The 14,151-nt window shown below is 33.0% G+C and overlaps 1 protein-coding gene across 2 annotated transcripts; it reads right to left on the reverse strand.

Annotated features, from left to right (window-relative positions):
* Positions 1-1,051: 1,051 nt before the first annotated feature.
* Positions 1,052-3,667, reverse strand: LOC131625848 (bet1-like SNARE 1-2). 2 transcript variants are annotated; one of them, XM_058896677.1, is made up of 6 exons: positions 3,475-3,667; positions 2,039-2,195; positions 1,765-1,821; positions 1,630-1,689; positions 1,449-1,557; positions 1,052-1,311 (listed from the first exon to the last, which is right to left on the reverse strand). In XM_058896677.1, the coding sequence occupies exons 1-6, from the start codon at positions 3,486-3,488 to the stop codon at positions 1,289-1,291; spliced, it is 420 nt and encodes a 139-aa protein (XP_058752660.1). In that variant the 5' UTR covers positions 3,489-3,667; the 3' UTR covers positions 1,052-1,288. The 2 variants fall into 2 exon arrangements, with proteins under 2 accessions (XP_058752660.1, XP_058752661.1); XM_058896678.1 differs by having other exon boundaries at positions 1,449-1,534; positions 3,475-3,665.
* Positions 3,668-14,151: the final 10,484 nt, after the last annotated feature.

Below are 14,151 nucleotides of genomic sequence, written 5' to 3' on the forward strand. Positions count from 1 at the left end.
ATCAATTTTTATTTTTTTGCTAAAATTTAATTCGGAGATAAATCTTTAAAAAAAAATTAAAATTAATTCGGAGATTTATCTCTAAAAATACACCTGATGAAATAATATTGTTATTGTATTTTTTTTCCAGCACATATTGTACCTATGAATCATGACAGAAACATGATGAAATAATATTGTTCTTGTAATTTTTTTTTCCAGCACATATTGTACCTATGAATCATGACAAAAACATGACAGAGAAAGAATGAGGTCTAATATGTTAGCATCGTTTTAATAGTCTGAAGTATGCAAGGATTGTTTATTTTCGTATGAAGCATGCGTTGTTTGTTTCCATTTGGAGCAACTATCTATATCTTCTATTTGCTTCACTTGGTGATTTGTGTTAGTGGTAAGATTGCAGACGATGTATTACCACCAGATGCAGTTATGAAGGTGTTAACTATTTTGTCAAAAGTGATGCAGAAGGCAAAACTCTTCCCAAACCAAGACCTAGCTGAACTGGCCATCAGAGAACCAAGCAAAAGAAAGTTGATTATAAACCATTGACAGTTCATTTTGGGCAAGACTGTTAAAGTAGATGCACTGAACTCCCTCAAAAACAGTTTTTGAAGATACATCAGGTGTATTTTCGAAGATACATCTCTGAATTAACCTCAGAAAAATGTAAAAAGGGAGATTTGGTGCATTCGGAGATGTATCTCCGATAAAACCTAAATTCTAGGATTTTTAGAGGTACATTCCACACCATAAGGGTGGAAAGAGAAACTCCCGATATGTCATTTTCTTGGGTGGGCGAGTGTTGGTAAATTGGGTCATATTGGGCCTGAAACCAATCAAACTTAACCCGTGATTTGGCAGATTACCTGCAGGCAATTTCTAGACTTTCTCCCCAGCAGAAAAATTCCCTGTCTGTAGGTCTCTTAATGTTGCAGTGAATATCCCAACATAAGGATGAAAATTGGCATCCTAGTTGGTAAGTGTTAGTTTCATTATGCTCACCCAAGAAATATACGATTTCGTACTATCTAGAATTTACCTAACAAAAGAATTCAAAGCTGTAGTGTCCCTTGTGAAAAAAAAATTATACGGGACCAGGACAGGAGGGAAAGTAAACAATATACGTTTGTTAAGCTTCACCTATGCAGTAAGTTTCAAATATCACAATTTTTCCCAACCGGGTTTCAAACCACATCCCAATGGTTCGAACATTTTACAGCATAGGAACAAAATTTTACTTGAAACATCCTTTCTGCAATCTAGCTAGCTTAATATAACAGGCTTCATCCTAGTGTAAAATATCCAAGCATCCTGCAAAGCACATGCGAGTTTGCATCAGTGCGTTCTAAATATCAAATCTAACCTATGTTTTTATTCACTACAAGTGCTTCCATTCCAGTGAACATGATCAAAAGACAAAAAGTGAAAGGAATATCAAATCATCTTACCTAATAAGATAGTATATGAATATGAAGCCAAGTGCGAAATATCCCACAAGTGAGCATGTTTTCCTCGTTGATTTCTTCTCAAAAACCTACAAAATTCAGTTTCCATACACTAAATCATTTTCCAATAATGTGATAGGTAAAAGCAAACATAATGAGGCGCATTCAAAGGTAAAAATGGTACCTTCTTGAATCTATCCATGGTTCCCAACATCATACCCCTTGATCCATCCATTTTGTTACCCTAATTTACAAAGGAATCTAATCAGAACATAGAAAATTTTTTCATAGAATCAGGCAAAGTATGTAATTTACATACCACCCGATCAAGCATGCTGTTATGACTCTCGACCTCCTCATGTATATCACCTGTTAACTGTTGATTAAGTAAACATTATAAGTCTCGACCTCCTCATGGCAAATAATAATTCCAATACTAACCGAACTTTCCATGTTATAGATATAATTACCGTCAAAAAAAGACTATTGTAGATTTAATAAGCAATAATTCATAAAGCCTGATGTCAGGAGAAGAAATTAAATAATTAATTGATACATACAAGAGAACTAATATTTGAATAAACAAATCTTACTTGCTTTAGAAAAGAAACTCTGTCGTGGAGAGTATCTATGGCTTTATCATTATCGCGCTCATTTATTTCAGGGGAGTAAGAAGAAGAAGCCCTTAAACCACCCTCCTCTAGACTATCAAGACCATCTAAAAGTGATGATCTGGACGACCTATTGTCTCTGTATTTGAAAATCAAACAGATTAAGACTTAAAATACAATAAGAGATCACCATTTTCTGGAAAAAAATAACTAGAATAAAAAAAATGAAATCTTCTAAAAGATGGCAAAGACAATTGGAAAAAAAATGAAAATCATCTGTACACTTTTAACTCAGACAGGCTCTCAATGGTTTGAATTCCATATAAGAAAAGAAGCTATCTAATTTCATGGCATATGATAGCTTACACCATATTTTCACAAACAATTTTCTATAACCTGTTACTGACAGACTAAACCAATGAATTTTCCTCTACTAACTCCCCCAGATAATAGATTCTACAGATTCCCTTAAGCAATAGTTCCATTGTACATGTGTCACTCAAGACAAACAAAGTTTGCAGAAAACAAAACAATATCAATATGAAATTTAAATAACTCTACAAAAAAGGTTTAAGGATATAAAACAAGGGCTTAAAAAAAGGATAGCAAAGTATATAAAATCAAGACATAAAGCATGACTAACAAAGTATCTAACAAGAAATTTGACATGAAATGTTTATCCTGATTTTCATCTTGAAACATTTTTTATTTAATTCTAATATCGTTTAATACATCTGGAATCAATATCAACAACAAGTTAAAGATCTTATATGATTTAAAAACTGAATAACAAGGCACTGAGGAAATTAACACCGAGACATTTAAAATAATTGCATCACATCTGAAAGCTCTCTGCTCTTCGAAAAATTCAAAAACAACATTTTTATTTGTGGACTAACTTTATATCTTTTATATAAAACCACAATGTATTTTTGGTATCTACTATTTGATGTAGTAAGTAGTAACATAGATAGTCTCAAGACCATAGCTCATTCATAACATGGCAAACAAATACAATTTAAGCTATCATTAAGCATTAAGCAAATAAGATTTCACACTTGAGAATGTTATCCTTCCCTTCTTTGCTCGCGTAGGGATTGCGAGACTCTGTGGATTTTGCTTTCTAGATTTCGCTAATGAATATTCCCCAATTCTGAGATTTCACACTTTCAAATTTCAAAGTACATTTCAGATTTTTACTGGACAGATTATATCAATTTATTTTATGTTGAAATCGTCTTATAATCGAATCAATCATCATCTAAACCTAAAACCAACCCAAAAGCATATTCACAATCACAAAATTGTCAAATTGAAAGAAAATGCACATCAACCTAATAGTAAATTACACAAAATCGCGGAATCGTGCATTGTAATTCGTAAATTATTAAAATCGAGAGGATTAAGGATGAACGAACCTTCGGTAACTCATTGATGAGTAAAATAAAAAGTTGAGATCTCTGAGAATCAGCGACGATGGGAAAGATCTTGTTTGGATGGTTAGAAACAATGAGAAACTTTGTTTACGTTTCAGATCTAACCAAGTGATGTGTAACTGGCTTGAATTGAATCACTCGTGAAAACAAGAATGTTATAATCTACTCCCTCCGTCCCAAATTATAAGAGAAATTCACTTTTTTGATTCATTGAATATTTAATGTATCTGGTCTATATATTGACCAGATACATTAATTATTCAATGAATCTAAAAAGTGAATTTCTCTTATAATTTGGGACGGAGGGAGTATTTTTTAATAAACTTTTTGCATGAAGGACTAGATATGATTTATGAAATTATTTTATTTTGCCACCTCATATCATATTTCTTTCTTATAAGAAAATAACTTATTATAAATTTAGTTTGTATAGTTTTAGTTGAGCTTAAATGTACTTTTGGTCTTTTTTAAGTTAGTTAGTTATTTATTATCGTCTTTGTAAAAGATTTTTTTGTATGAGTCTCTATATTTCACTTTCGCGTTTGTTTTATTCCCTAAATTCAAAATCCGCAGAAAAATTTGTAGGAAAATTCGCAGAAAACTTGCAGATTTTCCTGCGAATTTTGCCTTTAGGGACTAAACCTCAAGCAAAAGGTAAGATATAGTGACTCAAACCAAAATAAAAACTTACAGAGACGAAAATCAAAAGCTAGCTAACTTACAGGAACCAAAAGTGCATTTAAGTCTTTTAGTTTTTTTATTTAAAAAAAAAAAAGATAGTCGAAAAAATAAAAATAAAAATTACTTAGCAATTATAAGAGTAGAGACTCCAATTTAAGCACGAATTCGCTCATAAAGCATCAAATTATGACCTAGATCACGTGAATCGTGAAATAACCAACTCAAACCTCTCATTTCAATTTGAGCAACTGATGAATTTGTTTATATTAATCGCATTTCAATTATACTACAAAAAAATCCTAAATTCAAAGTATTTTGAACAACCACTTTGGAATATATATGAATCTTAATAGCTCGAAACTCAGGCTCTTTTTCTAATTTTAATTCTTCTAGTACATCCCAAAATTGCTAAATAGCCACTATAGTGTTGCACAATTTGGACCACTGTTGTTGCGTGATATGCAATTTAATATATAATGTTGACAAATAGCCACCGTAATGACACTAGCATTATTACACATCGGAATTTTCACAATCTGCTATTTTTTTTCTATCTACAATTAATATTTTGACGTTGTTATTTCAGGGGTTGTATTTTGGATACATTATATTCTTTGTTTGGTAACATTGATTGTTGTCGGTTCCAAAGGTATAAACTGTTTACTTCTGCTTATTTGCAAATCTTTCTTCAGTTAAGTAACTTGTGTTGCTGTTTTTTTCGAACAGTCATTTATAGATGGCAGCAAGTCGTGCCTCCGACAATTAAGAATGTATTAGTGTTCACTAATTTTGCTTTCACGGTTTTTGTTCTAAGTTATTCATGTGTTGGTATACTTAGTTGTTGCTGAAATACAACTCTCTTTCACTTAAAATCATTAATATATATATATATATATATATATATATATATATATATATATATATATATATATATATATATATATATATATATATATATATATATATATATATATAAAAGCTATACAAATTCTGAATTTAACCCAATTTGTAAATGTTATTTTTCTTAATAATATCAATTGTGGTAATATTCTTTATTCTTATCAGTTTGACATATAAAATCCGTGTGCCTTCTTTTATATTATTTTTTTTAACATATAAAATGTTAATTAAGCTTTGGTTGTTTTTCTGTAATTGTAACTCTTTTTTTGTTGTTCTGACCATGATAGCTCTGGTATATATATTTGAAAATAAGATTTTATTTTGTACATAGATTGAAATCAATAACATTATTCTTTTTTAGACTGAACATCTAAATCATCAGTGTTCAAAATAGTAGCTTAAAAAACTTTGGTGATAGATATGCAGTTTTTGTATGTTGAGTGAAATACTTTAATCTTTAATAACAATGAATAAATATTGAAAATACAACGTGATTTAGTCTTTAGAGCCAAAATATAAAACAACAAGATAATTATTTAGCTGGTTATTTTTCTCTTGCTACTGTTCATAGATGCAATATCAGACAAACATAGAGAAATAATTAGAGCCATTTTCCATCATATAGGATAAATGTGAAATGTGATATATATATATATATATATATATATATATATATATATATATATATATATAGGTGAATTCTTATCTACCCAACTCAAAAAGTTGGGTAAGGTTACCTCCTTTATAAAATTCTTTGAAAACAACCAACATTTATTGTATTTTAACAAATAATTAAATGTGTTAAATGAGATGGAATCATATGATTGGTTGGAGGTACACTACCCAACTTTTTGTGATGGGTAGAGAAGTTGTCCCCATATATATATATATATATATATATATATATATATATATATATATATATATATATATATATATATATATATATATATATATATATATATATATATATATATATATATATATATATATATATATATATATATATATATATATATATAAACTTTAGTTAGTAATAAACATTAAAAGTAGAATTTTTTAAGACTATTAAAATCTGATTCTATTTAATTTGATATATTTTTCGGATAAATTTTTTAGTTTGTTTTGTTTTAAACACTTATTAATGGCCATTATCGTAAAATAAACAATAATTAATAATAATTATAATTTATTTAAACAATTGGGTTGTGGGATATTTCGCAATCCACAACAATATCTGTGTAGACGCATGGATATCCCACTAGTTTAAAAAAAAAAAAAGTAAATATTCATCACTCTTACGTTATAAAAAATAAAATGAATAAATTTATGAAATAGAATATTTTATTTCAAAAATGATAACTCTCATCCATCACTCTCACGTTTCCAAAAATAAAATAAATTAATTAATAAAATAAAATATTCAATTTCAAAAATGATAACTTCATTAAAAAATTACTAAAATAGCCATTTAAATAGTCCTCTATGAAACTATTTAAAGAAAAAGTAAATATTCACCATTCTTATGTTTCCAAAAAGTAAAATAAATAAATTAATAAAATAAAATACTCAATTTCAAAAATGATAACTCTCCATTAGAGAATGGCTAAAAAATCAATATTTCAGTATTTTAACTATAAAATTAGAATTTACAGTGATGCATGCCCCTTTATTGGTTGACAGGGTGAAACTATTTTACAACTGTCATTGAATTTTCTTTTTTCTCTTTATTTTTTTAGCTTAATTGAATAATTAAAAAATCAGACAAAATAATATATCAGATTTTTTTTATTATTAAATAAATTTAGAAAGTAAATTGTCCATAATAAATAAGACTGGAAAGGCATTGATCGTCCATCTTTCAACAAAGAAATAAATGGCTACTCGCATCAATAATCTCCATTACACCTTTGCAATTCTAAGCATTCTTGTAGTATTAGCATCAGGTAACACTAGTTCTATAATTTTTTCAAATGAATTTTCTTTTTATTAATAGAAACCATGTTTTGTTTTATTTCTATGTATATGGTTTTACTTTAATCAATACTTCTATGTCTATGATTCACACACAATTTCTAATGTGTTTTCTTTTTTATGGAGAAGAACTAGATTCTGCTCCTCCTCCTGCCAGATCATGTGTAGGAACATGTTGTTGGGACTCCCAACTTGGGAGATAGCGCCAAAGATAGACTGTGATATCCGAGGGTGTTCATACGCTTGTTCATTATTTCCAGAGCAGTACGAAGCAGATTGTAGAGGAAATTATTGTTGCTGCACTAGATTTAATGTTTAATAATTGTATTTTCTAGTGTTTGTATAAGTGTATATACAAACACTATAGTTATTATGATTTCAACGACAAAATAAGTTGTAAAATAAATAAATAAATTCAAATTAAAATAATATTGCCATGGATATTTACTGTTATTAAAAAATAATATTTTATATCATATATTATGTATACCTTTTTTTTATAGACACTTGTATTATAGCAGAAGGGGTACAACCCAATACAAAGGAAAAACATAAAAACAAAGCAAAATCAACCACTACAACCCAATATATAAAGATGGGTTGGCAAACCATAAATTCCTACTAAAATCACTACCATCTTTTGCTAAAATGCATATCCAATCCCAACCAATAAATTTTACAAAAAGACTAATGTCGGCAACATTCCAATTAACATTATTAAAAAATAAATTATTCCGACTAACCCAAATACTCCAACAAACCAATAGCCATAAGAAGCAAAAGAAGACACATGAATAATACTTTCCTTTTTCAATGAAAGCACCTTCAACACATCGTCCCCGGATAGAACACCCAACATAACCGTCGTATCAAAAATCATCTCAAAATCCACTCCAAATCAACTAAAAACCTCCTTCCAAAGCATCCTAACCTTGGAACATCCCAAAAAAAAGATGACCTATAGTTTCCTCTTCTAACCCACAAAAAGGATACAAAGAAGCATCCTCCGACAATATAATCCCTCTATGCCGAAGCTCTCTTCTAGTAGGCAATGCATCCAAAGTAAATCTCCATCCAAACAACTTTACTTTACAAGGAACTTTTGCTTTCCATATACGATGGATCTCATATAATCTACTCTCATTGTCCACCCTACTCGAAATCTTCAATTCATATAATTTCTTAAAACAATTCTTAACTGAAAAGCCATTCACATCCCTCCATCAAACCACCCTATCAACACCATCCCTAACCGGATTAACATCCTTAAAAATATCCATAAAATCATTCCAATCATCTCCAAGCTCACCCACCAACACCGTCGAATTGATACCAACCCCACCCATCCTCCCCCATCTACCCATATTGGTCACTGTTAAAGAATTAGATTCACACACATCAAACAATCGAGGAAAAAGAATCTTCAAAAGTGTAGAACCCACCCAATAATGATCCCAAAAACTAAACAAATCTCCATTCCCCAACTTACCAGAAAGAGAATCAAGAAATCAATATTGACCATAAAACTTCGTGTCGCAAATACTCGGAACATCCCTCCACCAAAGAGAAAATTTCAAAATCCCCCTGCCATTATAATTACTACATAACTCCTCAAACCCCCTACCATAATGAAATTGAATTAAATCATACCAAAGCTCCTCCGTATCCATAATAAATCTCCAACTCCACTTACTCAATAAAGAAAGATTAAACAATTCAATACTCTTCACTCCTAAACCTCCATTCTTCACACTACGGCAGATACATTCCCAACTAACCCAACATATCCTCCTCCTCCCATCCCCCATAAAAATCCATTTGAATCTTAATAATATTCTCCAACACACATTTGGGTGCTTTATAGAAAGAAAGCAAAAAGATTGGAATACTATTAAGCATATAATTTAGTAAAGTCATTTTACCTCCCAATGAGAGATGCTTTCCTCTCCAAGTCCCTAATCTTTTCTTCATATTTAAAATAACACTGGCCCAAAACTCCTAACGCCTATGATTTCCACCGATTGGAATACCAAAGAAGACAAAGGATAACTTCTCTATTTTACAAGTCAAAAAAGTTGAAGCCACATCCAACACATTGTTATCCAAATGAATGCCATACAACTTACTTTTGTTTAAGTTAATGCATAAACCCGAAACCAACTCAAAACCATGCAATATCTCCTTAATACACCATAATTTGTTTCGCGATCCATCACAAATAAGCACTGTATCATCCATAAATTGGAGCATCTCGAAATGAATTGAATCTGATATCATGAAACCCATAAAAGACCCCGAAGACACCGCATTCCTCATCATACCCACAAGTATTTCAACAACCAAAAGAAATAAAAAGGGTGTTAATTCTCTTAATTATGTGATTGACATTTATGTTTGGCAAAACTATTGTAGCAGCAATATGTAAAATAGGATAGATAATCTTGCTAAGAAGAACAAGCGCAGCAAGAAGTCCTAATGTATGTTAGGACATGTTGAGTTGAAGTGTTTCAACATCTGGAACAACATGTCGAATAAAGATGTCCTATGAGGGAGCATACGGCATTGCGCTTGAGCTGAACTGGATTAATAAAATTCAGTTATAATTTATTCAGTTATAATTGATCAGATGCAGAATATTCTGGTAATATTATGCAATCCTATGAAGAATCAAGTTAGAATATTTGAAGATTATACAGTTTCTTAATATGGAGATTATTTATGAAACTAGTGATTGAAGACCTAACTTGAGGCAGAAGTTTTTGCTGATTTATTGCAGCTGATTTGTTGTAATTGTAGCCCAAGTTCAGTTGGGAATAAGTTATAAATAGAAGCTTTGTAACCTAGGTTTTACCACCAGCCAAAAATGTAACTTTCATATTATTAGGGTTGAGTCTGTCACCACTCACTAGGAGAGTTGGTTTGTGTGTGAACCACCCGGGTTATGAGATGGTCATTGTTCTCCTCGGAATCGGTAGGTAAGATTGAGTTGTGTTCTTGGAGGAAGCTTGTAAGCAACTCCAAGTCGTGTTCTTAGTTAGGAGGAAAGTTAAAAACGGTGGAGTTTGGATTTTATGACTTAGCTAGGTTGTCATGGAAGTGTGTCCTCCGGTTTGTTTGTGTGTACAGAATTGTGTTCTCTAGGTAGGTGGAAGGTCGTCGAAATAGTAATTGGGACTGGGACTCTTAGACATCATTGTGATGATTCAAAGTGGAATGGTGATTTCCCATATCTAAGGAGGACCTAGCTATAAGTTGCATTGGGTAGGGATTAGGAGAGAAGTTGTAAACTTAGGATTAGTTTAGCTTCAAACTAGTACTACTGATAGTAGATTTCCTTCCTGGCTTGGTAGCCCCCAGAGTAGGTGTTGTTGTCATCGAATTGGGTAAACAATTTTGTTTACATTTTTGTTGACTAGTTAGTGTAGCAATGGTCGAGTACTATCTTTGGATCTTTCTAATCGTTGTTTGATGTTTTGGTGAAGACAAAAGATGGATGGAAGAAACGATGATGCTATTGTTGTTGCTTTCGAGGCTATGGCTCAAGCTAAGCAGCAACAGCCTAATGCTGGCGAGAACGATGGGTCCCGTGTGCTAGAAACTTTCCAGAGGAATCACCCACCTACGCTCTGAGGAAAGCATGATCATGAAGGAGCACGGTAATGGCTCAAAGATATTGAAAGAATCTTTCGACTTACGGATTGTTTTGATGCACAAAAGGTGCATTTTGGTACGCATATGCTAGCAGGAGAAGCTGATGACTGGTGGGTAACCACTCATCAAAGACTGGAAGGCGTAGGTGAGGCTATTACTTGGCTTGTGTTTCACAGGGAGTTTCTGGTGAAGTACTATCCATAAGATGTCTACGGTAAGAAGGAGATAGCGTTTCTGGAACTGAAACAATGAGAGATGTCGGTGACTGAGTATGCTTCCAAGTTCTTGGAGTTGGAGAACTATTATCCTCATTATAACGAAGCGAGTGCTGAAATTTTGAAGTGCATCAAGTTTGAGAATGGATTTCTCTCAGAAATCAATAAGGCGATTAGGTATCAGCATATCCGTAAGTTTCATGACTTGGTGAATAGCTGCAGGATTTTTGAGGAGGATAGTAAGGCTCTCTACAAGATCGTCAATAAGAAGAGGAACATGCAACCACAGTATCATGGGAAGCCTTACAATGCTCCGGCTGACAAAGGTAAATAGGGAATGGCTGATGGCAAAAGAACTAGTGATGAAGGTGCTCCTACTGGTATTGTATGTTTCAAGTGTGGGAAACCTGGTCACAAAAGTAATGCTTGTACTGAGAAAGTGAAAAGATGTTTCCGTTATGGTAAGACTGGACATGAGGTAGCAGATTGTACACACAAGGAAGTGATATGTTTCAACTGTGGTGAGGAAGGACATATTAGCACTCATTGTCAGAAATCAAAGAAGGCACAGACTAGTGGAAAGGTGTTTGCTCTAGTTGGGATGCAGGCATCTGGTGGAGACCGCTTTATAAGAGGTACATGTTTCATTAATAGTACTCCTTTAATCACTATTCTTGATACTGGTGCTACGCATTATTTTAATGATGCTGACTGTGTGAAGAGGTTGGACCTTGAGTTGTCTTCTATGAATGGAGAAATGGTTGTTAAGATTCCAGCTAAGGGATCGATAACTACTTCTCTAGTGTGCTTGAAGTGTCCTTTGTCAATATTTGACAGAGATTTTGCTGTTGATCTGGTTTGTTTGTCGTTGGATGGTTTAGATGTAATCTTGGATATGAACTGGTTGGAGTACAACTACGTTCATATTAATTGTTATGACAAAATAGTGAGGTTTTCTACTCCTGAAGAGGAGGGGAAACTGAATTTTTGTTTGCGTGGCAGTTAAACAAGTTGATGCAAGATGAGCCTATGGTGTTTTCTTTAATGACATATTTGTCTATGGAGAATCAGGCTGAAATTGATGAGTTGCAAGTGGTGCGGGATTTTCCTAAAGTTTTCCAAATGATATTCCAGATGAGCCGCTAGAAAGAGAGGTAGAACTTTCTATTGATCTTGTACCTGGTATCAGACCCGTTTCAATGGCACCATACAGGATGTCGGCATCTTAATTGGAAGAATTGAAGAAGCAGTTGAAAGAGCTACTTGAAAAGAAATTTGTGAGACCATGCATATTGCCTTGGGGAGTGCCGGTGTTGCTAGTGAAGAAGAAACATGGTAGTATGAGACTTTGTGTCGGTTATCGGCAGCCTAACAAAGTGATGATTAAAAACAAGTATACACTTTCGAGAATAAGCGACTTGATGGATCAATTGGTGGGTGCCAAAGTGTTTAGAAAGATTAACTTGAGGTTGGGCTATCACCAAATTTGAGTTAAAGGTGATAATATTTAGAAGACGGCTTTCAGAACTCGTTATGGACATTATGAGTATTCTGTGATACATTTTGGTGTTACTAATGCGCCAGGAGTATTTATGGAGTATATGAATCGTATTTTTTATACTTACTTGGATCAATTTGTAGTGGTGTTTATCGATGACATTCTGATTTACTCCAAGTCAAGAGAGGAACATTCGAACATTTGTGGATTGTATTGCAGGTGTTGAAGGAAAATAAGTTGTATGTGAAGCTATCCAAATGTGGATTCTGGTTGCAGTAGGTGAGTTTTTTTGGACATGTTATTTCAGGTGATGGTATTGATGTAGACCCATCAAAAGTAGATGCAGTGTTGTAGTGGGAAGCTTCGAAGTCAATTACTGAGATTAGAAGCTTTTTGGGATTGGCTGGTCATTACAATAGGTTTATTGAAGGTTTTTCTAAGTTAGAACTTCCGTTAACTCAGCTGACTTATAAGGGCATAGCATTTGTGTGGGATATTCAGTGTGAAGAAAGTTTCACCGAACTAAATAAGAGGTTGACAACGGCTCCGATTTTGATCTTGCCTAATCCTGAAGAATCATTTGTTGTGTATTGTGATGCTGCTAAATTGGGTTTAGGTGGTGTGCTTATGCAAAATAATAAAGTGGTAGCATATGCGTCAAGGAAGTTGAGGATTCACGATCTAGAATTAGTTGTATTGGTTTTTGTTTTGAAGATATGGAGACATTATCTCTATGGCTCCAGATTTGAAGTGTTTAGTGACCACAAAAGTTTGAAGTACTTGTTTGACCAGAAGGAATTAAACATGAAACAGATAAGATGGTTAGAGTTGTTGAAGGACTACGATTTTGGCTTGAATTACCATCCCGGTAAAGCTAATGTTGTAGCTGATGCTTTGAGTCGGAAGACTTTGCATATGTCGGCAATGATGGTTAAAGAGTTGGAATTGATCGAACATTTCAGACAAATGAATTTGGTTTGCAAAGTGAAACCCCGGAGTGTGATGTTTGGAATGCTGAAAATTAACAGTGATTTCCTAGATAACCTCAAAGAAGCTCAATAATTGGATGTGAAGTTAGTGAATTTGATGGTTGCGAATGATCAGACCAAAGATAGTGATTTTAAGATAGATGTGCAAGGTGTGTTGAGGTTCCGCAACCGAAATGGTATTCCTGATGACACAAAAATGAAAAAGATGATTTTAGAAGACGGTCACAGAAGCAAGTTGAGTATTCATCCAGGAGCTGCTAAAATGTACCAAGACTTAAAGAAAATATTTTGGTGGCCAAGAATGAAACAATATGTTGTGCGGTTTGTATATGCATGTTTAACTTGTCAGATGTCGAAGGTAAAGCATCAAAGGGTAGCAAGGTTGATGCATTCATTAGATGTTCCGGAATGGAAATGAGATAGTATATCGATGGATTTTGTGGAAGGATAACCAAACACTCCGAGAGGACATGATGTGATTTGGGTAATTGTTGATATACTGACGAAGTCGGCTCATTTTATTCAGATTAATATCAGTTTTCCAGTACTGAGAGTTTCACGTATGATTTTTGTAGGGGTATTCGCGGGTCGGTTTGGTTCGGTTTTGAGAGAATTCAATACCGAAATCGATTAAAATTAAATTGATTGGTTTGGATTGGATTTGTATATTTTTGCGATAAAGTCCAAACTGAACCGAACCGAGAAACAACAGGTTGGTTTGGGTTGGATTAATCGGGTAGATAAAAAATGC

This window comes from Vicia villosa, unplaced genomic scaffold (genome assembly GCF_029867415.1).
Source record: "Vicia villosa cultivar HV-30 ecotype Madison, WI unplaced genomic scaffold, Vvil1.0 ctg.000244F_1_1_4_unsc, whole genome shotgun sequence".
Lineage (NCBI taxonomy): Eukaryota > Viridiplantae > Streptophyta > Magnoliopsida > Fabales > Fabaceae > Vicia > Vicia villosa.